This window comes from Mauremys reevesii, unplaced genomic scaffold (genome assembly GCF_016161935.1).
Source record: "Mauremys reevesii isolate NIE-2019 unplaced genomic scaffold, ASM1616193v1 Contig70, whole genome shotgun sequence".
NCBI classification, from domain to species: Eukaryota; Metazoa; Chordata; order Testudines; family Geoemydidae; genus Mauremys; species Mauremys reevesii.
In genome coordinates, this window is record NW_024100885.1 from 172,222 (window position 1) to 193,640 (window position 21,419).

At 48.9% G+C, this 21,419-nt stretch overlaps 1 protein-coding gene across 3 annotated transcripts in view; it reads right to left on the minus strand.

Annotated features, from left to right (window-relative positions):
• LOC120394633 (E3 ubiquitin-protein ligase TRIM7-like) overlaps positions 1–21,419 on the minus strand; it is a 30,660-nt gene that overhangs the window by 8,835 nt on the left and 406 nt on the right. Inside the window, exons 2-6 of one of the 3 annotated variants that reach the window (XM_039518878.1) lie at positions 20,843–20,977; positions 18,291–18,723; positions 12,198–12,293; positions 9,256–9,486; positions 7,407–7,429 (exon numbers count right to left, since the gene is read on the minus strand). In XM_039518878.1, the coding sequence (XP_039374812.1) occupies positions 7,407–7,429; positions 9,256–9,486; positions 12,198–12,293; positions 18,291–18,707 (767 nt within the window). In that variant the 5' untranslated portion in view covers positions 18,708–18,723; positions 20,843–20,977. Of the gene's footprint in view, positions 1–7,406; positions 7,430–9,255; positions 9,487–12,197; positions 12,294–18,290; positions 18,724–19,633; positions 19,775–20,842; positions 20,978–21,419 lie in introns of those variants that run through there. The other 2 variants (XM_039518880.1, XM_039518879.1) reach the window with 2 other exon arrangements.

The following is a 21,419-nucleotide window of genomic DNA, read 5'->3' on the forward strand; positions in this document are numbered from 1 at the left end:
TTAAAGATGAGACGTCAAGGACACCGCTCACAGTTAAGACTTGGCTGACTACCAAGGAAGGGGAGGATGGTTGCTGCAGTTAAACGAGATTGGTGTGCAATGGGCAGCCCACCCTCCTCCTTGGGGACCTTTTGTAGATATTCAGATTGATTTTATTTAAATGTCTAAATGTTGTAGGTATGAATATGTATTAGTTTTAGTTAATGTATTTACCACTTGGGTTGAAGCTTTTCCCTGCAGGAAAGCAGATGTCAGGACTGTTGTGAAATTTTGCTTAAAGATTTGTACCATGTTTTGGCATCCCTGTGAGTATCAACAGTGATCGTGGAACTGATTTTACTGAACAGCTTGTCAAGGAGTTATGTGCAGCTTTGCAGATCCAACACAACCTTCGCTGCCCTCACAACTCATGGTCTGCTGGGACAGTGGAACGCCAGAACGGGATTTAAAAAAAATAAATAAACTGGCCAAGATTTGTGCTGAGACAAACTTAAAGTGGCCAGATGCCCTTCCTTTGGCACTGATGAGTATGAGAGCCATTCCCAATCGAAAGACTGGACTCAGCCCTCATGAAATTTTGCCAGGACGCCCAATGCGACTACCAGCTGTACCCCCACTAACCCTAGCTCAGATGACCATTCATTTGATGGATAACATAATACTTAAGTATTGTCAGGCACTAATGAAATGTGTTAAGTCTTTTTATACACAGGTGAAGGAAACACTACCGAAGGATCCTGTGCAACCCTGTCACTCCTTGGAACCAGGAGACGGGCTCGCTGTAACGGTCCATCAACGAAAGACTGCCTTGGCTCCACGCTGGAGAGGCCCTTTCCAAGTCCTGTTAACCACCAACACCGCTGTGAAGTGCCAAAGACTGACTGCCTGGACCCATGATTCTTACTGCAAAAAGACCCCTCCACCTCAGAAGAATTCTCCTACTGATGATTAGCCTATTTCTTTTTTTAGTTTTACTGTGTCTTCTGGTAAAAGCAGGGAAAACAGGACAAGGTGACGTGCTGGTTAAACCTCTCCCTTGTCCACAGACAAATCTCCTGTGCCTTTGAATTTTTCTAAAAGAAGCAAAACCATTACAGGGTGATGTACTCATAATCTTTTCCCTGTAGAATGCTGAACTACGACTGCTTCGGGAAAGGAGGAACACTCACTCCACTGACATTGCCAAAGTCCAGGAATTCCTGACTAAAAAGGACATTGAGAACTGACCCTGGTGAAGAAACAAAGAATTATACACTGGCAGAAAAAGAAAAAAAAATTGTGTGGGACCCATGCTTGGCAATGTGATACTAATTGGATTTTGGTGTTTATTCCACAGGCTGCGCCCTGTGGTTTGGATAAATCCTTCAGTATGTATTGCCCTTCCTAATTGCATTTTGAATAACATTGTCCTTATCCAGTTTTTAGATCACTTCTACATACCCAGATTGCTCACAAGGGGCTGCCATTAGATTAGCACAACAGAGGGCCTGGGTTATTTCCTCTGGAAAGAAAGAGAATTGACCAAATCCCTGTGGTCTAGGGGCCAATGGTACACAGCCATTTGGAATATTCTTAAAGGCCAAGAACATGATAAGAAATTGGGCCGACTAGAAAAGGCCAATAGCCTTATTTTTGCAGCTCAGCTATCTTAAGTACAGGCTGGAGTTGTTGAGTTACATGTCATTTCCACCCTTAGTTCTATGACCCAGAAGTTACTGACAGAGATGGTATTGAATATCACTGAGGCTGGGAAGGCATTGCAGTGGAATCTACTATGTTTAAATTGATCCTGAGCACTGGACTTGGCCCACTGCCCTTACAGACACACAGGAGTACCATCTGATCTGTGGTCAGGAAAACATGCTTGGACACTTTCTGGGTGGAAGTGTGAACATTTACAGTGCTCCTTCCAAGCATTTGGACCGGTTAGGGTGGGTGGGCTCCCACATACCAGATCCTGCCGGGTCCATGGGGAGGATGCATGTGGGACTGAATTATTTACCGAGACATCTGGGAAATTAAACCACATGGTATACCTAACTGATTTATAGTCAGTGCCCCAGACCAATGACCTGTTACCCTGAAGGCGATTTAAAGCTTCGTCTGCAACTGAAGAAACGTAACCCGGTTGTGCCCTGCCAAGCGATCATTTGTTGTCCCAAGAGTCCCGTTGGTCCTCTAGGGACAAAGGGGGGATTGTTAGGCCTGAATAAAGATGTAGCACAAAAACCAGTTATGCCAATCTGACTGAAGTCAGCATGTTTCATAAAGCCCTGGGAAAAAGTGAGATAAGAAAGGGAGGTGCATTCCTCAAGTTACCAGCTGCGTTAACTCCTGTCTTCCAGTGTCTGCTGCTTGGCAACTATGCTGATAAGAAAGTTGCTGGGGCATCACAACTTGCTTACATTATAAAGAAAGACAGATGTGCTTTGTTATTAGGGTTTGTTACTAACCAAAGGGGGGTGGGATATGGGTTGTGTGAAGTGAATAATTTATGACGTAATAAAACTGTCTATATAGGCTAGTACTAAGCTGTAAAGGCTGCTGGTTCTCTTCGGATACGAGCAGTTCTTTACTGACACGTGCACTTGTCAATAAAGAGCTTTTGTTTTGGACCTTGCTGGTGTTGCCTGTCTCTCTGCGGTCAGACAACGAACTTTGCTGTTGGGGTTCGAGTCCCCAACACAGGGAAACACATCACCCTGCTCTGCGGCAGGGAACATTACAAACAATGTCTCTGGACATCAAGGCACTTTGCAGTCTGTTCGTTGTAGGCCCCAGGCCTCCTTCTCAGGCCCTGGCTGTGCTGCAGGGATGCTGTGGGTGGGACACTTGAAATGGTGGTGACCACACACCTCCGGGCTTTGGGTGGTGGGATCCTTCTTCCCAGTGCCAGCCCCCCAGTCAGGTTAAGATCCCCCTCCCAGCCTGGCCTGCATGGACCCCTGGCTGGGGTGTCTTCCTGCGCTGGGCCCTTTTACCAAGGTTCCCCCCCTTGGCTGGCCCCAGTTGCTCACCACACTCTGGCTCTCTGGCTGCAGCTCTGCTCCCAGCACAGGATCTGCTCCCCTGGGCTGTGCCTGTGGCTCTGTGGGTGCAGCTCTGCTCCTAGCACAGGATCTGCTCCCCTGGGCTGTGCCTCTGGCTCTCTGGCTGCAGCTCCGCTCCCAGCACAGGATCTGCTCCCCTGGGCTGTGCCTCTGGCTCTCTGGCTGCAGCTCTGCTCCCAGCACAGGGTCTGCTCTCTCTGCGCTGTGCCTCTGGCCCCTCTGGATCTGGCCTGGCTCTGCTCTCCAGCTCAGCTTGGGCCCCTGCTTTCTCCTTAGCTCGGCCCCACTCTGTCTGACTCAGGCACATTCCTGCTCACACGGAGGACGGGACCCACCCTGGCCTTCTGTCTCCCTGATTAGCCGGCCTGCCCTGTCAATCAGGCTGACCTGGAGCATTGGCCTCTTGCCATTGTTCCTGGGGACTGTCAGTCTCAGGGTCCTGATTTGCCATCAATCCCTCCCCTTTTAGTGCTGGGAGCTAGCAGCCAAAACACCCCCACTGAATGTTAGTAAGGGGGCAACAGTCCCCTTACATGTACATGCATTTTATTCTAGTGAATGGCTGTAGCTCAGCAGACCCTGGAGGATTAAATTCTCTGTTGTCCCAGGAACAGGTCCAATCCCAGCTTGGACCCTACAAGTTTCCCCTTTGTTTTGGTGAGGCCGATACTGGAAAACTGCATCCAGTTCTGCTGTCCCCAGTTTAAAATGGACGTTGAAAAAGTGGAGCCGGTGCAGAGAAGACCCACAAATCTGATTTGAGGGCTGGTAAAAATGCCTTGCACTGAGAGATCCCTGGCACTTGAGTGTGGGGTATAAACGTCGTCACGGGGAGAACAGACTTGGCACTAAAGGGCTCCTCAGGTTAGCAAACAAAGGCAGCACAAGGACCAATGGCTGGAAGCTGAAGGCAGAGAAATGTCCATAGGAATCAGACAGACACTGTTAGCAGTGCGGGTGCATTAACCATTGGCAGAAACTGCCCAGGGAAGTGCTGGATTCTCCATCTGTGGATGGGCACCAGAACAGAGGGGCCGTGGCCCCATCACATTTACAAGTGGGCGAGCTCTGCTCTCTGCCTGGGTACCTGCCTGAAAGGTGAGTGATGGGGGAGGGGGCGGAGAGGAGTGAGCAGGGGGCGGGGTTTCAGGGAAGAGGCGGAGCAGGGGTGGGGCCAGGGTTTGGGCACCGCTGACCCCCCCCACTTCTAGGCAGCCTCAGGTGTTACTGTCTGCTGATGTCGGTAAATCAGGACTGACTGGCTTTCTGGAAGGTGCTTTAGTCAACACACGTCAGGATTTAGTCAAATACAAGTCATTGGGCTGAACACAGGAATAACTGGGTGAAATTTAAGGACCTGACACACGTCAGCACCAACTCTGTGGGGGCTCCGGGGCTGGAGCACCCGTGGAACAAAAATAGTGGGTGCTCAGCACCCAGCAGCAGCCCCACAGATCAGCTTCCACTGCTCCCCCGCCCCCCCCAGCTTTACACTAGTTGCCTTTCAGCTGCACTGAACGTCCCCTCGGTCTTGTACTGTGAGTGTAGCAAAGAGTCCTGTGGCACCTGATAGACTAACAGACGTATCGGAGCAGGAGCTTTCGTGGGCGAATCCCCACTTCGTCCTGCTCCAATACGTCTGTCAGTCTACAAGGTGCCACAGGACTCTGCTGCTTTTACAGATCTAGACTAACACGGCTACAGCTCTGATATTGTGAGTGTGTGTAAGCAGGATCCCCTGACGTATATCCCGTACACCACTGAAGGGAGATAATTAGGGACAATCCTTGTGGTGATGTAGATGCCCATCGTACCAGGACCTGGAGTGAGACCCACTATCCCATTTCAAAGATAATTTATGTTCTTATCTAGCTCTTTGGATACATACGATGGTCAGTCCACTAGCTCCGGGGTTCTCAGCTTACAAGGCCAGTGTGTGTCCACCCCACACTGAGGGACGGCAAACGACTGAATGAACCGGCACTGCCCAGGGAGCCGGGAGCAGTGGGAGTCGGTGCAGTTCTGGGGGGCAGGGCTGGAGCTGTGGGGAACTGGCTGGCGCCTTCTATTGCTGCCCGCAGGTGTCTGTGTCAGCGCAGGGCCTGTCAGGCCTGTAGCTCGACATCAGCATCACGGGGCAAGAGGCAGCCCAGGCTGGGGATCTGGAGGGCTCAGCAGTGCCACAGGCCAGGCTGCACCCCGGGATCCCGTCGCACTGATGTAAATCTCCCTTGTGGCAAATTAAACCGATTCCTCCTTGTTCTGCCCTCAGGGGACGTGAAGAACAACTGGTCACCGCTCGCTGCAGAACAGCCTCAGGCAGATCTGGAGACTGTTATCAGGCCCTGCCTCAGTCTCCTCTTCTCTAGACTGAACACACCCATTTATTGCAACCTTCCTCACAGCTCGTCCAGTCTAAACCTCGGATCACTTCTGTCGCTCTGCTCTCAACTCTCCCCAATTTCTCCACGTCCTTCTCACAGGGCGGTGCCCAGAACTGGACACAGGATCCCAGCTGAGGCCTCCCCGTGGCGAGAAGGGGGGAACAACGTCCTCCTGTGTCTGACCCTGACACTCCTGTTAACACACCTGTGCTGGGTGCTCACCCCACATCAGCCCCCGGAAAGGGTGACGGAAGCAGAGAACGAGGAGATTGGGGAGACAGGCCACACACGGGGGGTTCAGGCCAGAGCAGTGACCCCTGGCTGGACGATGAAGCTCAGCTGAGCAGGTGGGGGCTGGGCTCGTGCAAAGCCAGGAAGGTGGCAGCAGAAATGGCTGCAGTGAGGAGTCTGCAGCCCCCCTGTGCACTCGACAGGGCAGGAGGGACCCAGGCAGAGAACAGCCTGCTGGGAGCCGGGCCTGGGGGAGGGAGTGTTAGACTCACAGGGCCAGAGGGGGCTGCCAGGGTCACCTGGTCTAACCCCCGTCAGAGAGCAGGGGGGAGACGAAGGCCTGTGGGAGGGGAGGGGGGAGCAGCCCAGGGAGGGAGCAGACGGTGCCTGCATGTGGCAGGGTCCCTGGGCTGGAGCCTGGAGCAGTGGGCGGCTCGAGCTCCCCACCCAGCCCCGGCTGGAGCGGCATTGCCTGGGCAGTGGGGCCAGCGAGACTCTGCCCCCCAGCAGGGGAACCATTCAGTGACCTGGCTGGGGGCTGAGTCACGCAGAGGAAGCTGCAGCTCCTGGGGGGAGAGACGAGGCTGCAGAGTGAGAGAGAGACAAGGGGGGGGGGAGAGGGGAGACGCCAGGGGAGGGGTTGGCCCTGGAAGAGCTAATCCCCAGAGCAGCCAGGAGGGGGCAGCACCTGCGGTGAATACAGCAACCTGGGACAGCGTCCCACAGTGACATCTGCCTTTTTCACAAGAGCATCACCCTGCCGCCTCCTTCACTGTGTGACCCACTGCAACCCCCAGAGCTTTTCCCACAGTTCTGCTGCCTCCCCAGTGATTCCCCATTTCCTAGTTGTAGGTTTGATTTTTCCTCCCAACGTGCAGCACTTTGTCTCCACTGAATGTTCCCATCAATTGATTTTAATCCTTCCTCCCTCCGCCCTGTGTCTCTTGTGTCTGTTTAGACTGTAACCTCCCTGGGGCAGGGACTGTCTCTGTCTGTGTCTGTGCAGCACCCGGCATGTTGGGCCCTGGGTTTGCCTTGAGCCTCCAGGCACTGCCATAGCGCTACTGATAACAGCACGTTATAAACTCCTCAGAGCAGGGAACGTCTCTGCCATCGTATCTCCTGCCATGCCCAGCACATGGCTAGAGCTCACTGCACAATTAGAAACAATTAACAAACAGCTCATTTAGCAGTCATCAGATGACACCGACTTTCCATCTTTTATTTTATAATTGGAGATATACCAATCTCCTAGAACTGGAAGGGACCTTGAAAGGTCATCGAGTCCAGCCCCCTGCCTTCACTAGCAGGACCAATTTTTGCCCCAGATCCCTAAGTGGCCCTCTCAAGGATTGAACTCACAACCCTGGGTTTAGCAGGCCAATGCTCAAACCACTGAGCTATCCCTCCCCGCCTACCATCCCTACCAACCTGGGTGGGGTTTGGAGTCTATGACCTAGAAATGAAAAGCTCATTCTCCATCCCCAGTCCCCTGAGGTCTCCGTTCCACCAGCCACACTACAAATAACACCCCTGTCTGTGGGTCAATCACTCTTTTCTCAGGCTGCTCTATTCTGGAGTCTGGTCACAATGACAACAGCCCCGAGATTAGATGTAACGGAGGGAGATTGGGAACCAGCCCCACACTCTGCACTGCTGGGCCGTGGGGATCCAGGTCTCATGTCCAAAATCCCTTCCCTGCCCTGGGAAGTGAAAGGGAGAGTGAGAAGGAGCCACCTACCTGCTCAAGGTGCCTTTGATGTCCTAGAGGGGAGAGAGAAAAGGAAATTCAGTCCCAGCTCTCACACTAAGGATCCCTCCTGCTCTGGAGGGGACTCACCTTGTCTTCACAGTTGGAAGTTCAGAGAGAAATTATTTGTTACTTATTAATGCAAAGAAAAACATTCAATGTGCTGCCTTTGCTCTTTTTTAAGAAGTGCTCTGACTGCAGGATCTGGGCCCAGGAAGTTTGTATACGGAGGTACACAGGCTCTCTGTGTAATGATATTTGCATAACCACTCGGCACATGGAACCAGAGGGCTCAGTCTTGCGATGTGCTGAACGAGGATCCTCCTAACACTCACAGGTGTGGGGAAGATCCCCTCCTGCAGACTCCAGTGGGGCCAGAGGGAGGGATGCCCCCAGGCTGTGCTGCCCCTGTGCTGTAAACTCTCTCCCCACTCGCCCACAAACACTCTGAAGGCCTGTCCTGTGGGCTTCTTGACATCCACAGGAAGGTGGGGCTGGGTGAGAACAGTGGGTGTGGGGTACAGAGTAACACAGGGCCAATCACCATCCTACACCCCAGGTTCAATGCAGGACACCTGAGGAGTGAAGAATGCTGCCCAAAGCAGATACTGGGCGCAACAGAGAATTTTATTTATTAAATTGCCATTCCTGTGTCTCTTCAGAACAGCGTGTTCTGTGCAGCTTTAGTAATAAAGCTAATTGTTACCCAGAATGCCCCATCAAAGATAAATTACCTGGGTTTTTCATTAGCATTATGTATTCTCACCTCCATGTTCAATATGTAATAATTTTCTATAGCCGTGCAACTTCAGAACTAGATACCAGCTAGAGATGTCCAGGATGCTACATTTTATTTCTCGCCTTTTTTTCTTTTATTTTGCTAGTTAGAGGCATTTTTTGAAAAATAAAATCTTCAGAACGCTTTTGGAATTCTAACGACTACTTACACGTCCAGGCTACCATAAGTAACGAACAGCTTCCCTATCAACTTCAGTTCTGGCAGAAAAATCACCACAGCCTCAGACCTCATGTATCAATTTTAAGACCAATATTTTCCCTTTTTGTGATATATAGGAAAAGTGGCAAAATCTGGCTTTAAATGGAATCTTAGCTTCAGTCTTAGCTATTTCCATAATTAAAGACTGGTTCCATCTTTAATCTTTTGGCATTAGCGTTTGGAACACAGGAAATGCCAGACTGCCTCAGACCAGACGTCCATCTAATCACTATTCTGTCTCCAAAGGTGGACAGTGCGAGATGCTTCAGAGGAAGGTGTAAGATAAGCTGACCCCCACATTCTCATCCTTCTCTCTAACAGTTAGTGACTGGCTGAAGCAATGAAGCATGAGGTTTAATGTCACTCTGCGTATTCTTGTTATCCATATAAATATCTGATCACTTTTGAGTTTTGCTAAATGCTTGGTCTCAACGACATCCGTTGGCAATGAGTTCCACAGTCTAATTACGTGATGTGTGAAAAAGCATTTATTGGATCGGTTTTGAATTTGTCACCTTCTAATTTTATTGAATCTCCCTTTGTTCTGGTATTATGAGACAGGGAGAACAGAGTGTGGAGTTGGCTATATTTGGAGGAGTCTTCTCCCACGAGAATTCAAAAGAAGAATTACTATTCATTTAGGTCTCGATCCAATGCTCATTGTATTCAAGAAGTACATTTCCATTGACTTTAATGGACATTTCATCAAGCCCTTAAGGAAAAATAATGTATATTGTAGCAATATGTATGTTCTGACCATTCACTCCTACACCCCAAAAGTGAAGGGTTAGGAGACCTTCTTGCCCTGAGAAAGGTTCTGGGGTGTATCTATCACCATCTCACCTGCAGGAATTCACTCGCTGGCTGCTGGCAATTCTGCTCCATCTCACCGATCAGGGAACTGAAAGAGGATAGTTCCTCAGACAATTTGGCAACATACTTAGTCCCCGTCTTTTCAATTTCCTTCTTCAGCTCTTCCAGCTGGGCCAGCAGGAGTCGCTCTTGTTCCTCCAAAAACTGGTGCAGTTGCTGAAATTCAGACACAATCTTCTGCTTCTCAGTTTCTAGCTGTTTCTGAAATGATGAGATACAAACAGGAAAATCACAGCTCCAGGACAAGACTACGGAGTGAGTCATGGGACATTTTATTCATGTGGCAGCATGTCATTGCAACGCCACAGAATTTAACTTCTGACATTTTATGGAGAACATACTCTATGCTCTGTAGACAGAAGATTTTTCAATAGATTTTCAAGAGTCCTAACTGGGGTTTAGAATATGAATTTTTCTTATATGATTTAGATAATCTGTGATCAGTGGTTTCTAGAAAAGCTTCTAACAGGAAGCACAGCAGGTGTGGGATTCAGAACTGAACTGACAAGGATTATTTTAGTAGAGGAAACAGCAGAACCCAAACTAAGAAGCACTAGTCTTGAACTGGGGAACAGATGCTGACCAGAAAATACATAGAGACAAAGGGCATTTAAAAAAAAAGTACTACAATTTGAGCTCCATCATTTGCTCTCATGAGTTCTGAAAACAGTTTTCGATACATAAAATTTGGCCCACCATAAATATTGGATTTTAAGCCACACAGGTACCTTGAGCACAAATTGGGCTACCGGGAAGACCCCTTTTTACACATGCAAATCTGAGTTTGCAGGTTGCTTAGGACTGAGTGCGTGTGAACTAGACAGAAGCCCATGAATTCATGGTGTTTCTGGAGCCCTCTCTGGCCCCGGATACCCTAGGAGCCAGGAAATCGGACCAGATTTGGACCCAGATCTTCTCCATGGCAATGTCTAGCAGTGATACCAATCAGAGCCTGTTCCAAAGCTCACTGAACTGACCTGGAGTCTTTCCAATGATGTCCTTGTGCTTTGTTTTAGGCACTAAGTGAACCTTCTCCTCTGGGGCAGGAGATTCCCAGAGCAGCTGCACTGATTCCAACAGAGATAACCACAGCTGGCCAGAGTGCAGCTGGCTAAAAAACTGTGGGGTGGGGGAATTTGCAAAAATAATTGAAATTTCAAAGTTGTTTCCATTTCTCTGTTTTCAAAATGGAACTTTTTGATTTCTTTAAAAAATATGTTGAAGTCAGTTTTGAAACGTCAAATTTTTCTCTCCCTTTTCTCAAAATGGAACAAAATAATGTTCATTGTTAGTATATAGATATTCAGGCCTATCTGCAAAGGCCTATAGTTTAAGAATGTAGGTGTATTTTTATTACTTAGCTAGTTATAGAGGTATAAAAGAAAGAATTAAAACCACTGTCTGTATGTGTAATGGCCTTTTTTTAGCGTGACAGCCTAAGGCCTGGTTCTTAGGCTAAGGCCTTCAGCTAAGCAGCAAAGGCAGCCATAAGCTGGGAAGTGTCTGGTCACATCCTCACATTCCCAACTAGTCACATTGAAATAAGGTGCTATTGGGCTATTAGGAATACAATCCTGCCCTGATATTCCTGTCAACTCCAGAAAAAGGGAAGAGCCTAGAAGATGTAAAAGGAAACTTAGTTTGATGGCATCCTGTCTGGCAAGAATTCACTTATCAATAGCTAGGATGTGAAATTTTTATTTCTGTATTGTTTTATTACTGTAGTTTTTACTTTCCTATTGTTTGTCTACATAACCTCTGTCTGGTTCTGTGACTGTTTCTGTCTGCTGTATAATTAATTTTGTTGGGTGTAAACCAATTAAGGTGGTGGGATATAATTGGTTAGATAATTATGTTACAATATGTTAGGATTGGTTAGTTAAATTTCAGTAAAATGATTGGTTAAGGAATAGCTAAGCAAAACTCAGGTTTTACTATATAGGCTGCAGTCAATCAGGAGGGTGGGGAATGGGAACAGGGACTGCAGATGGGGAAACAGGGATCATGTTTTGCTAAGGGGGAATGGGAACAGGGACAGGGACACAGGCAAGGCTCTGTGGCATCAGAGCTGGGAAGGGGGACACTGAGGAAGGAAACTGGAATTGTGCTTGCTGGAAGTTCACCCCAATAAACATCAAATTGTTTGCACCTTTGGACTTCGGGTATTGTTTCTCTCTGTTCATGTGAGAAGGGCCAGGGAAGTGAGAGGGTGAAGGAATAAGCCCCCTAACATTCATTCCCCCCCCCCACCCCCGTTTTTCTTTTTAGTACTTTCTCTTTGTACCTCTTCAAAAGATCTCCCAGTTTTGAAAAAGTGGCAAAAAGAAAAAGGAAAAACTAAGGGGGAAAAAAACCTGGAAGTTATTCATTTTAGCGCACGCAGTAGAAAAAAGGAATAAAAAGAGAAAGGAGATAAAAAACAAACACGAAAGTTTTTAAAATGTTCAGCTTTTTAAAAGCAAAATGAAAATTTCAGTTTGAAATGACACAAAAATGTTTAATTTTGAAATTTCCTGTCAAAAAATTGAAAAAAATCTGTTGCAAGTGACTTTTTCCCCATGGAAAAAAAGTTGTTTTCTACTAATCCCTTTTATGTGTGGAAGCTTTTTTTGGTTGAAAATGTTCAACCAGCTTTAGTTGAAAGACTAAGGGAGAAACTACTGTTAAGTAAACAAATTACACTCTAATTATCAGTGAAAATATTTGGATTACGATAACTCTCTTTAATGCTGCATTTTCCTGCTTACTCTCAATTAAAGCAGAACAGTTTTTCTTTACAATAAGAAGAAAGAAGTGATCATCTTTCACGGATGAGAACGTGTTACTCACTATTCCTCTGATGACTCTCAGACTAAGCCGTGGATTGATAATGTCCCTGTGCACATCTGCATCAGAGTAAGAACGGCACCTACCAGCAGTTCATGGCTTTTATTTTCCCCACTCAATTTAAATGTCAGAATCTCCTCTCTCTCTTTCTTCAAAATCTCCAAACGGCTCCGAATTTGTTTCTAACAAAAGAAAAACTGGTTTAGTTCTGGTTGTTTTTGGAGGATTCCCCCCCCCCCCATTTATTTACATTTGCAAGAATATCAAATACATAATAAAATGGTGGGTGCTCTAACCACGACTGTACAGTCAGTCTCACGCTTGTGGTCTCTCTCTCTCTGGCCCAAATGACTCTTTATCCCCAGTTCAATAGCTTCTCCAGGGGAGAGGGAGGGAGCCCCACACCACACTACCCATGGGTAGGGCACTCCCCTGAGAGATGGCAGATCCCTGTTTGAATCTCTTCTCCTCATCAGGTGGAGGAGGGACTTGAACCAGTGAACCTACTTCCCATGTGGGCACCCTAACCCCTGGGCTAAAAGTCAGGAGGGAGGCTGCCTCTGTGTGTACCAGCTTGTGGGGCCTGATCTGGCAGGTGTGTTTAGAGGCCACCTACCAGGTTGGGCCTCACCCTCTACCTAGGCAGCCGAACACCTGTCTTCCTCCAGACTGTGAATCGCTCTAGGGCTTAGGCGGGAACTCGGCGTCTGGATGCCTAGCGGGAGGCAGCACTGCAGGGTGCGTGTCTAGAAATATAGGGATGGTGTAAAAGCTGGAACGAGCCAGAAAGGCCCAGACCAACATCTTAGTCAATACAATTGTTGCAAAACCCAGCAGGTGCTTTTACAGACAGTTAAGAACAATATTTTAGTGATGAGAACAGACTCGTAACACATTGTGCTCCTGGGGGAATTCAGTGCCGCTGCGCAATGCAGGATTTTGCAGAAATTAATGTTGGGCACCGAAAATTTCCTTTTCCCCCCCAGAAATGGGCTGCAGAGATGTGGGCCACCACTAGGGGCTGCTGGACTTGGCAGAGCCCAGATCTCAAACAGAGACAATCCCAGGGGGAGGGAACGGGAGTGTTCCCAGCAGCTGCTGCGGTTGCCAGCCCACCCCGAGGGCAGGAAGGGGGCAGCAGCGAGCAGGAAACTCCGGGACCCCGCATGAGGCTGTTTCTCCTTCTGGATCCCTGGGCTCTGGGGGAGACGGGCTGTGAGTGTCTGGCCCCCCGGCTGGGCTCTGGCAGGGAGGAGGCAGAGAAGCAGGAACTGGGCTGTTATCGGGGTTTCTTTAACTCTCTACCCCTGGGGGAAAAATTGTGTGTGTCTGTATTGTTACAGACAGACTTGCTGACAGGTGTTTTGAAATAAATTAAAAAAAATAAATGGAAACTGGTGTGATTGTATTGTGTTATTTTGACAAATAAAATTTGCAGAATTTTAAAATATTGTGAGCAGAATTCTCCCCGCAGTAACATTGTCATTAAGATATGGTTTTGAGCCAAAATGAGTTAAACACCAAAAAAACCCAAAAAGACCTTGTGGACAATATTTTACCACTGAGAACCCATTACTAGCACAGTTATTAACCCGTTCCAGCCCAGAGCCAGTTTTTGAATGTTAATAGGAACCAGGAATACACAGTTCTGAAGTGGCAAAGGGACAACATTTATACAAATAGCACATTCCCTTGAGGACAGTAGTTTAGGAATAAGAACTGATTAGCAGCATGTTTTTGTTAACCCATTCCAGCCCAGAGCCACTTTTTAACACCAATAGGAACATAAGAACATAAGAACATAAGAAAGGCCGTACCGGGTCAGACCAAAGTCCATCTAGCCCAGTATCTGTCTACCGACAGTGGCCAATGCCAGGTGCCCCTGAGGGAGTGAACCTAACAGGCAATGATCAAGTGATCTCTCTCCTGCCATCCATCTCCATCCTCTGACGAACAGAGGCTAGAGACACCATTCCTTACCCATCCTGGCTAATAGCCATTTATGGACTTAGCCACCATGAATTTATCCAGTCCCCTTTTAAACATTGTTATAGTCCTAGCCTTCACAACCTCCTCAGGTAAGGAGTTCCACAAGTTGACTGTGCGCTGCGTGAAGAAGAACTTCCTTTTATTTGTTTTAAACCTGCTGCCTATTAATTTCATTTGGTGACCCCTAGTTCTTGTATTATGGGAATAAGTAAATAACTTTTCCTTATCCACTTTCTCAACATCACTCATGATTTTATATACCTCTATCATGTCCCCCCTTAGTCTCCTCTTTTCCAAACTGAAGAGTCCTAGCCTCTTTAATCTTTCCTCATATGGGACCCTCTCTAAACCCCTAATCATTTTAGTTGCCCTTTTCTGAACCTTTTCTAGTGCTAGAATAGGGACCTGGAACAATCAGTTCTGAAGTTGCACAGGTATAGGAAATTATTACATATTGTACATAGAGATGAGAATACATAATGCTAATGAGAGACCCAGGTAATTTATCTTTGATGGGACATTCTGGGTAACAATTAGCTTTATTACTAAAGCTGCACAGAACACACGGTTCTGAAGAGACACAGGAATGGCATTTTGATAAATAAAATTGTTGCCAAAAAGAGCAGATACTGTGGCAGACATTTAAGAACAACATTTTGGTCATAAGGACAGACTAATAGAACATCGCCATTTACCTGATCTGGCCCAGAACCTCTTTTTTATCCCCCAAAAGGACCCAGAAAACACAGTTCTGAAGTGGCTCATGGGACCAAAACTATACGCATAATACAACTCACTGAGAATAACGCCATCGCACAGAAAGAACTGTTCTTTCTGCAGATACAGACTAACATGGCTGCTACGCTGAACGCTGTCCCGCAGAAAACCTTTTGTGAATCCACCTTCAGGTGCCAGTTACAGGCAAAAAATAACTATTTTTTCTGAGGTGGCACAAGGGACCAACATGATTCCCATACAGTGGTGTGCCAGCTGTAAATGCAAGCCTGCATTGCATGCCTGACCGCCTGTGCACTGTCTGACTCGGGGCCTGCAGGCTGGATCCGACACGCGGGATGATTCCTCCAGCCCCGACGTACAACACTATTTTGTTCTTCTCACAGCAGGACCTCACACACAGTGCATGCGAGATCATGTTTACACCGCATGGAGGACGCCATTTTGAACTGCCTAAGGCATGTGAGTTGTTGCCTGGCTTGCTAAACCTGTCACGGCCTGCGACTGTACACGTCATACAACTAACTGAGAACAACACTACAGGAAACCTTTGCTGAAGCCACCTTTAGGGGCCCGTTCCAAGCTCCATCCGGCTTTATAAAGAAAACTGCCCAGAACGCTCAGTGCCGAAGAGACACAAGGAACAGAAATATGCCAGAAACATCTTAATAAATGAAATTGTTGAAAAAAACCCAACAGTGGATACTGTCAGAGCCGGCTCTAGGGTTTTTGCAGCCCCAAGCAAAAAAAAAATTTTGGCTGCCCCCTACCCCAGCCCTGGGCTCCCCTTCTCCCCCCGCACCTCCCTGCTGCCCCAGGCCTGGGCTCTCCCCACCCCCTGCTGCCCCAGCTCTGGGCTCCCCCTTTCCCCCCCACCAGTGCCCTCCCCCCACCCGCACCCCACTGCCACCCCAGCCCTTGGCTCTCCCCTCCCCCCTGCTGCCCCAGCTCTGGGCTCTCCCTTTCCCCCCCACCAGTGCCCTCCCCACACCCGCACCCCGCTGCCACCCCAGCCCTGGGCTCTCCCCCCAACCTGCACCCTCCTGCCGCCTCAGCCCTGGGTCACTGGTAACTCGCTCCCAGGGCGGGTCATTCAGCAGGGATTTTGGATGTGCACAGAACACAGACAGGATTGGTTCCCATATGGTTACAGAGCTGCAGCAAAGGGGAACAATTTTCAGCTGGTGGGATTGGAGAAGATCTGATGCATATTATAAGACTCTCCTCCATAAATGAGGAAAAATTGAGGTGTCTATTATTCTTTTGTTCCACTCTTTGTTTCTATGGGGAATTTGCCAATCCAATCTCACTGTCCTTCTTTTAAGCAAATAAAACTTAAAAAAAAAAAGAAGAAGAAAAAAAGGCAATAGCTGTTGAAAATAGCAATTCCAGTCCTGATAACCCCTGGGAAGCATTTCTTGCTCAATTTTATCCTACTTTTCCTACAGCAAGTTACAGTGGATCAGTGTATTTGATTTGGGAGAAATGAAGTAACAGCTGCCCGAATTCAGCTTGAGCCCTCCTGAATTGTGAGGTGTTCAAATCTGGAAGGCAGGTGCTAGATTCCCTTTCTGAATATTAGCTAAATCTGGAAAGGAAAAGTCAATTTCTGCTTTCATGGCTCAGCAGTGGAAATCCTCCTACGTGCCTGGTGCTGTATCTAGAGCTGCCCAGGTCCAGTCAAGCCTCCCCTCCCTCACTTTTCATTTTAAATTCTAGTGGGATCCACGTACCTCCCTTGCTAGGCTTCAGCTAGAGAGGGGCCCTGTCCATTTAGTCCCCCCAATTCCTTCTTTGGGGGCTGCCAGGTGAGGTCACACCAGTATCCCTAAGCCAGTCTGGGGAAGTCTTCTGAAGGGGATCTCTGCTTGGGCACACTTGTTCCCCATTCACAGGGCCACCCTTCTAGCAGCGAGCTCTCCATTCACAGCAAGCTGCAGCATGAGGTCTCAGCTACCGCACTCCCTCCCCCTCCCTTTCCTGCTGATAGTGGCCAAGGGAATGCTGGGAAATGTAGTTCTTTCCCTGCTCCAGGGCAGGGTCTCTAGGCAGGGAGCTAACCACAGAACTACAGTTCCCAGGGTCCCAGTTCTCAGCTCCCATGCTGGATCCGGATTGCTCCCTGGCTCCACTTCTGCAGGGTTGTGAGAGAGGATGAAGTGAGTGTTATGGGGCACTATGGCCGGCCTCCAAGCAAAAAAAAAAAAAGGATGGCCTGAATGCCGCCCCTGCAAATGTGCCGCCCCAAGCGCCTGCTTGCTTTGCTGGTGCCTAAAGCCAGCCCTGGATACTGTTACAGACACTTCAGAATAATATTTTATGCATGAGAACTGGCTAATTACACGCCATGATTAACCCTTTCTTACTGAGAGCCATTATCTGAACACAAAAAAGGACCTGGAACACACAGTTCCAAAACCGCTTGGGGACCAAAGTGATTCACACAATACAGGAGGTGAGATCAATACAAATGGATCCACAGAGGAAGACATCTTCTCCTAATGGGGGAGCCTCTGGTAAGAAAGAGATATTTCCAGAGACTGACCGATAGAGATGGTTTTTTTTGTCACTGATACAGATATGAAGTTCTTGATGGAAACGTGGACAAAGTGATTGTTCCTTATTTGGGACAAGATGAAACAAACACCTGACCCATGTGTGCCCTATAGGAATATGAGAAAATATCCCTTGATATCTCATGGTCATATAAGAGTCAAAAGTTGTGGAGCAGAAACATTTAGGCCTATCTAAAAATTACCCGTGAAAAATAACAGATTCTAATGTCTCAGCTGCACGTATGAGAGAGACTCTTCTCAAAACTACACAAGAAATAAAAAATAATGTATGAAAAACAGAAAAGCAGAATCAGTCCTAATGCTCAGTGATGTCTAAGACCTTCACTGTCCCCTGGAAGGGTTTGTGTGTCAGTGCTGCTGGGTCCCTGAAAACTCTGCAAGTTGGGACCTTCCAGATGTTACTGGTATTTTTTCAGCGGTGACAATATTGAAGCCAACTACACTTGTTCATATGCCACGTTTCAGCCAGGAGACTTTTCTTGTCCCCCTTCATGTGCCGTTTTTCAGGAAGATCCAGCAGTTCCCGTGGCTGCGCTGATTCATGACAAGTGCACAACACATGCACAAAAGTTGTTTTTTCATTCCTAGCAGAATCTGTGTCCCAGGTCGGCAGCACTTCCACTGTGACAGCCCTGGGCTGTAGGTTGTATATTTCCGCCCCTGGGCAATTCAGAGCTGACTTTTCTGGGTCCTTATTGGTGTTAAATATGGTTTGGGGCCAGAACAGATTAATAACAGTGTGTTAGAACTTTGTTCTCATTGGTAAAATATTGTTCATAAGGGGGTCTAACCGTATCCACCATTTTTTGCCTTAATTTTTTTTTATTAAAAAGCAGTTCCTGGCCATTCCAGCTTTTACACCGTCCCATGATTTCTTACCTTGTAATCCTCAGCAGCCTCCTCTATGAGAACTACAGGGTGTCCTTTGTGATCTCGGGACAGGTGGCAAACCACACAAATGGGTGTTTGATCCTTTTGGCAGAAGACGTCTAAAGCCCTCTGGTGTTTTTCACACACTGTCCCAACTTCTGGTTCTTTTGCTGGCTCCAGGGTCAGTTTTCTGGAAGCTTCTACAATATTCCTCAGCTGTCTGTTTGGTTTGAGGTTTCTCCGGGAGAAGGTTTCTCTGCACTCAGGACAGTGGAAGTCTGTACTCAATCCCTCCCAGCACTGAGTGATGCAGCCCTGGCAGAAATGGTGCCCACAATCTAGAGACACTGGATCTTTAAAATAATCTCGACACACCGCACATTTCAGTTCACCTAGGAGCTGTTGTGCTGGATTCGCAGCAGCCATGGCCGCTTGCCTGCTTCTGCAGAGGAGAGAAGAATTTAGTTTCATTTCCCTGTTCTCGGAAATGGTCTGACTGTGAACGTTGCACAGGAAACAGGCCTTTCCTACGTGTACGTTGCCTCATGTTCCCTGCACCCGGCGCCCCCTCGCCCAGAGACCTCCCCACAGATCCCAGCGCCCCCTCGCCCAGAGACCTCCCCTGCAGATCCCAGCGCCCCCTCGCCCAGAGACCTCCCCACAGATCCCAGCGCCCCCTCGCCCAGAGACCTCCCCACAGATCCCTATGCCCGGCACCCCCCTGCCCAGAGACCTCCCACACAGATCCCTACGCCCGGCGCCCTCCCTGGCTGCATGGAGGTGGGAGATCCCTGCAGCCCCCCCACCTCCCCCGGGACAGGGACTGGGCAGTGAGGCTGAACTTGACCCTGACCCAGCACAAGGGCCAGGCCTGCCCCACACACACCCTGGGGCCCTGCCCCTCTTGTGCCAGGCACCCCAGGCGTGGGCAGGGGCTCAGCCTGGCAGCAGGATCCGAGTGCAGAGGGACTTAGTGTGGGGGATCCAGGTGGGGGTAAGAGGGATCGGGGGGGGAGGGGTAAGAGGGTTCTGTGGGGGGCAGTCTGGGGGCAGGCAGCTCAGTGGGGATCTGGATGCACAGGGAGGTGCCAGGTGCAGGGGCAATGGGAGTCTGCAGGGGGGACCAAGTGAAAGTGGTTGGAGCTGGGGGGGTGTCTGGGTGCAGGGGAAGTGGGGTTCATTTGGGTGGGGTCCAGATGCAGGTGGTTGGGGCTCAGTGGGGAGGGTGTCTGGGGGGCTCATCAGGGTGGTACAGATGCAGGGGAGGTGGGGGCTGTGACATTATGAGTGTGATATAAGATCTCATTGAAAGGTGACAGGGCCAGAAAGAGTTAATTACCTACCAGACTGACCTGACCCAGGGGTGAACCTTGAGGACTGGTTAGGAAGATCTGTCAATGAACAGAGCTTAGAAATGCAGCCGCATTGCTAGGGGTAGAAGGGGAGATGTTTGCTCAGGTCTTGGGATGTCAGCAAACAAGTCTGGTCTATCGCTAGAGCTTCAATTGAAAGATCAAAACAGGAATATTAACATTTATGATGACACTTGAGTGAAATAATATTATTGTCTCTGTGTCTCTCTGAAGGTTGTGATAAACTGTATCTGACTGTTTAATGGATAAATGAGCCTGTGCTAATGGCCAGGATGTTTGAGAGAAGGAGTTAATTAAGCCTGTTGTTTTCTCAGGCCGAAAGGCTGCTGGAAATGTATAAAAACCCTGGGACACGATCCTGCTTCATCTCAGATCTGTTTTGGGTTTCAAGAGGGGGAAACCTTAAGCCACAAGGACTGAGATCCCCAGTCACTGACTGGAGCCACCCTGAATATGGACATTGGACTGTAACCTCTGGACTGTTTCTCAAAGGACTTTTGGCAACTACAAACTCATCTCTGCTGTGTCTGAACCTTAAGAATTGAATTGAAGTCTGTCTGTATAGTGATCTTTTAACCAACACTCTCTCTTTTCCTGTAAATAAATTTTAGTTTCGTTAGTAAGAATTGGCTGTGGCGTGTATCTTGGGTAAGATCTAAGTTATAATTGGACCTGGGTGTGTGGCTGATCCTTTGGGATTAGAAGAACCTTTTCTTTTATATGATGAGATCAGATTTTCAGGAATCAGCATCGGATCTGACGTATGTGTCTGGATGGAGGCCAGAGGCTGGGCACTTCAAGGGAACTGCGGGGTTTGGATTCTGAGTAACCAGTGAGGTGATACAGACGCTGTTTTGTGCTGGTTGGTAAATCTAAGTATTGGAAGATCCACCAGCATTTGGGGTTTGTCTGCCCTGTTCTGTTTGCAGTTCACCCTGATTGAGTGACCTCAGCGGGCTCCCACGGGCAGCACTGTCACAGGGGCTTGTCAGGGGGAGGGTTTGATGGGCCTGCTTAACCGGGGAGCCCCAGCTGCTGCCAAGATCCGCATGCTGGGCCCCCCCATCCCCTCTGCCCCCAGTTCCCCCATCCCCTTCTCTTGCCCCGCCCCCACTGCTCCATCTCCTCCCCATCCCACCCCCTTCCTTTCCCACTGCCTCTGCCCCCTGCCCCACCCCGGGCACTCACTGTTGCACAAGATGAAGGATGGCCCCCAGTGCACAGAAGGGAGCTCGACCAGCACTAGGACCCAGAGGGGGTGTCCAGCTGCAGAGTCCAGGGAGCTGAGCAGCAGCTTCTCTTTTCAGCCGGGCTGCGCAGCTCCTGGGGGGGGCGGAGGCGGGCTCAGTATCATGTGACCTTGCGCCCCCACGTGGCCCCAGGGAGCAGAAAAGCTGGTTCCTGCCTGGGAGGAGGAACACCCTGCTTTGGGGGTGGCAGCGCCAGCCACAGGGAACGGGGGAGATGGGGGGCTCCATCTCTGCTCCCAGAAATAAAACCATGTGTTCACCACACTCCGGCCTGTCTGGAGCAGGGGTCTCAAACTGGGGGTCGGGACCCCTCGGGGGGTCGTGAGGTTATTACGTGGGGGGTCGTGAGCTGTCAGCCTCCACCCCAAACCCTGCTTTGCCTCCAGCATTTACAATGGTGTTAAATAGATAAACAAGTGTTTTTAATTCATTGGGGGGGGCACACTCAGGGGCTTGTTGTGTGAAAGGGGTCACCAGGACAAATGTTTGAGAACCCCCCGGTCTAAAGCGCGGGC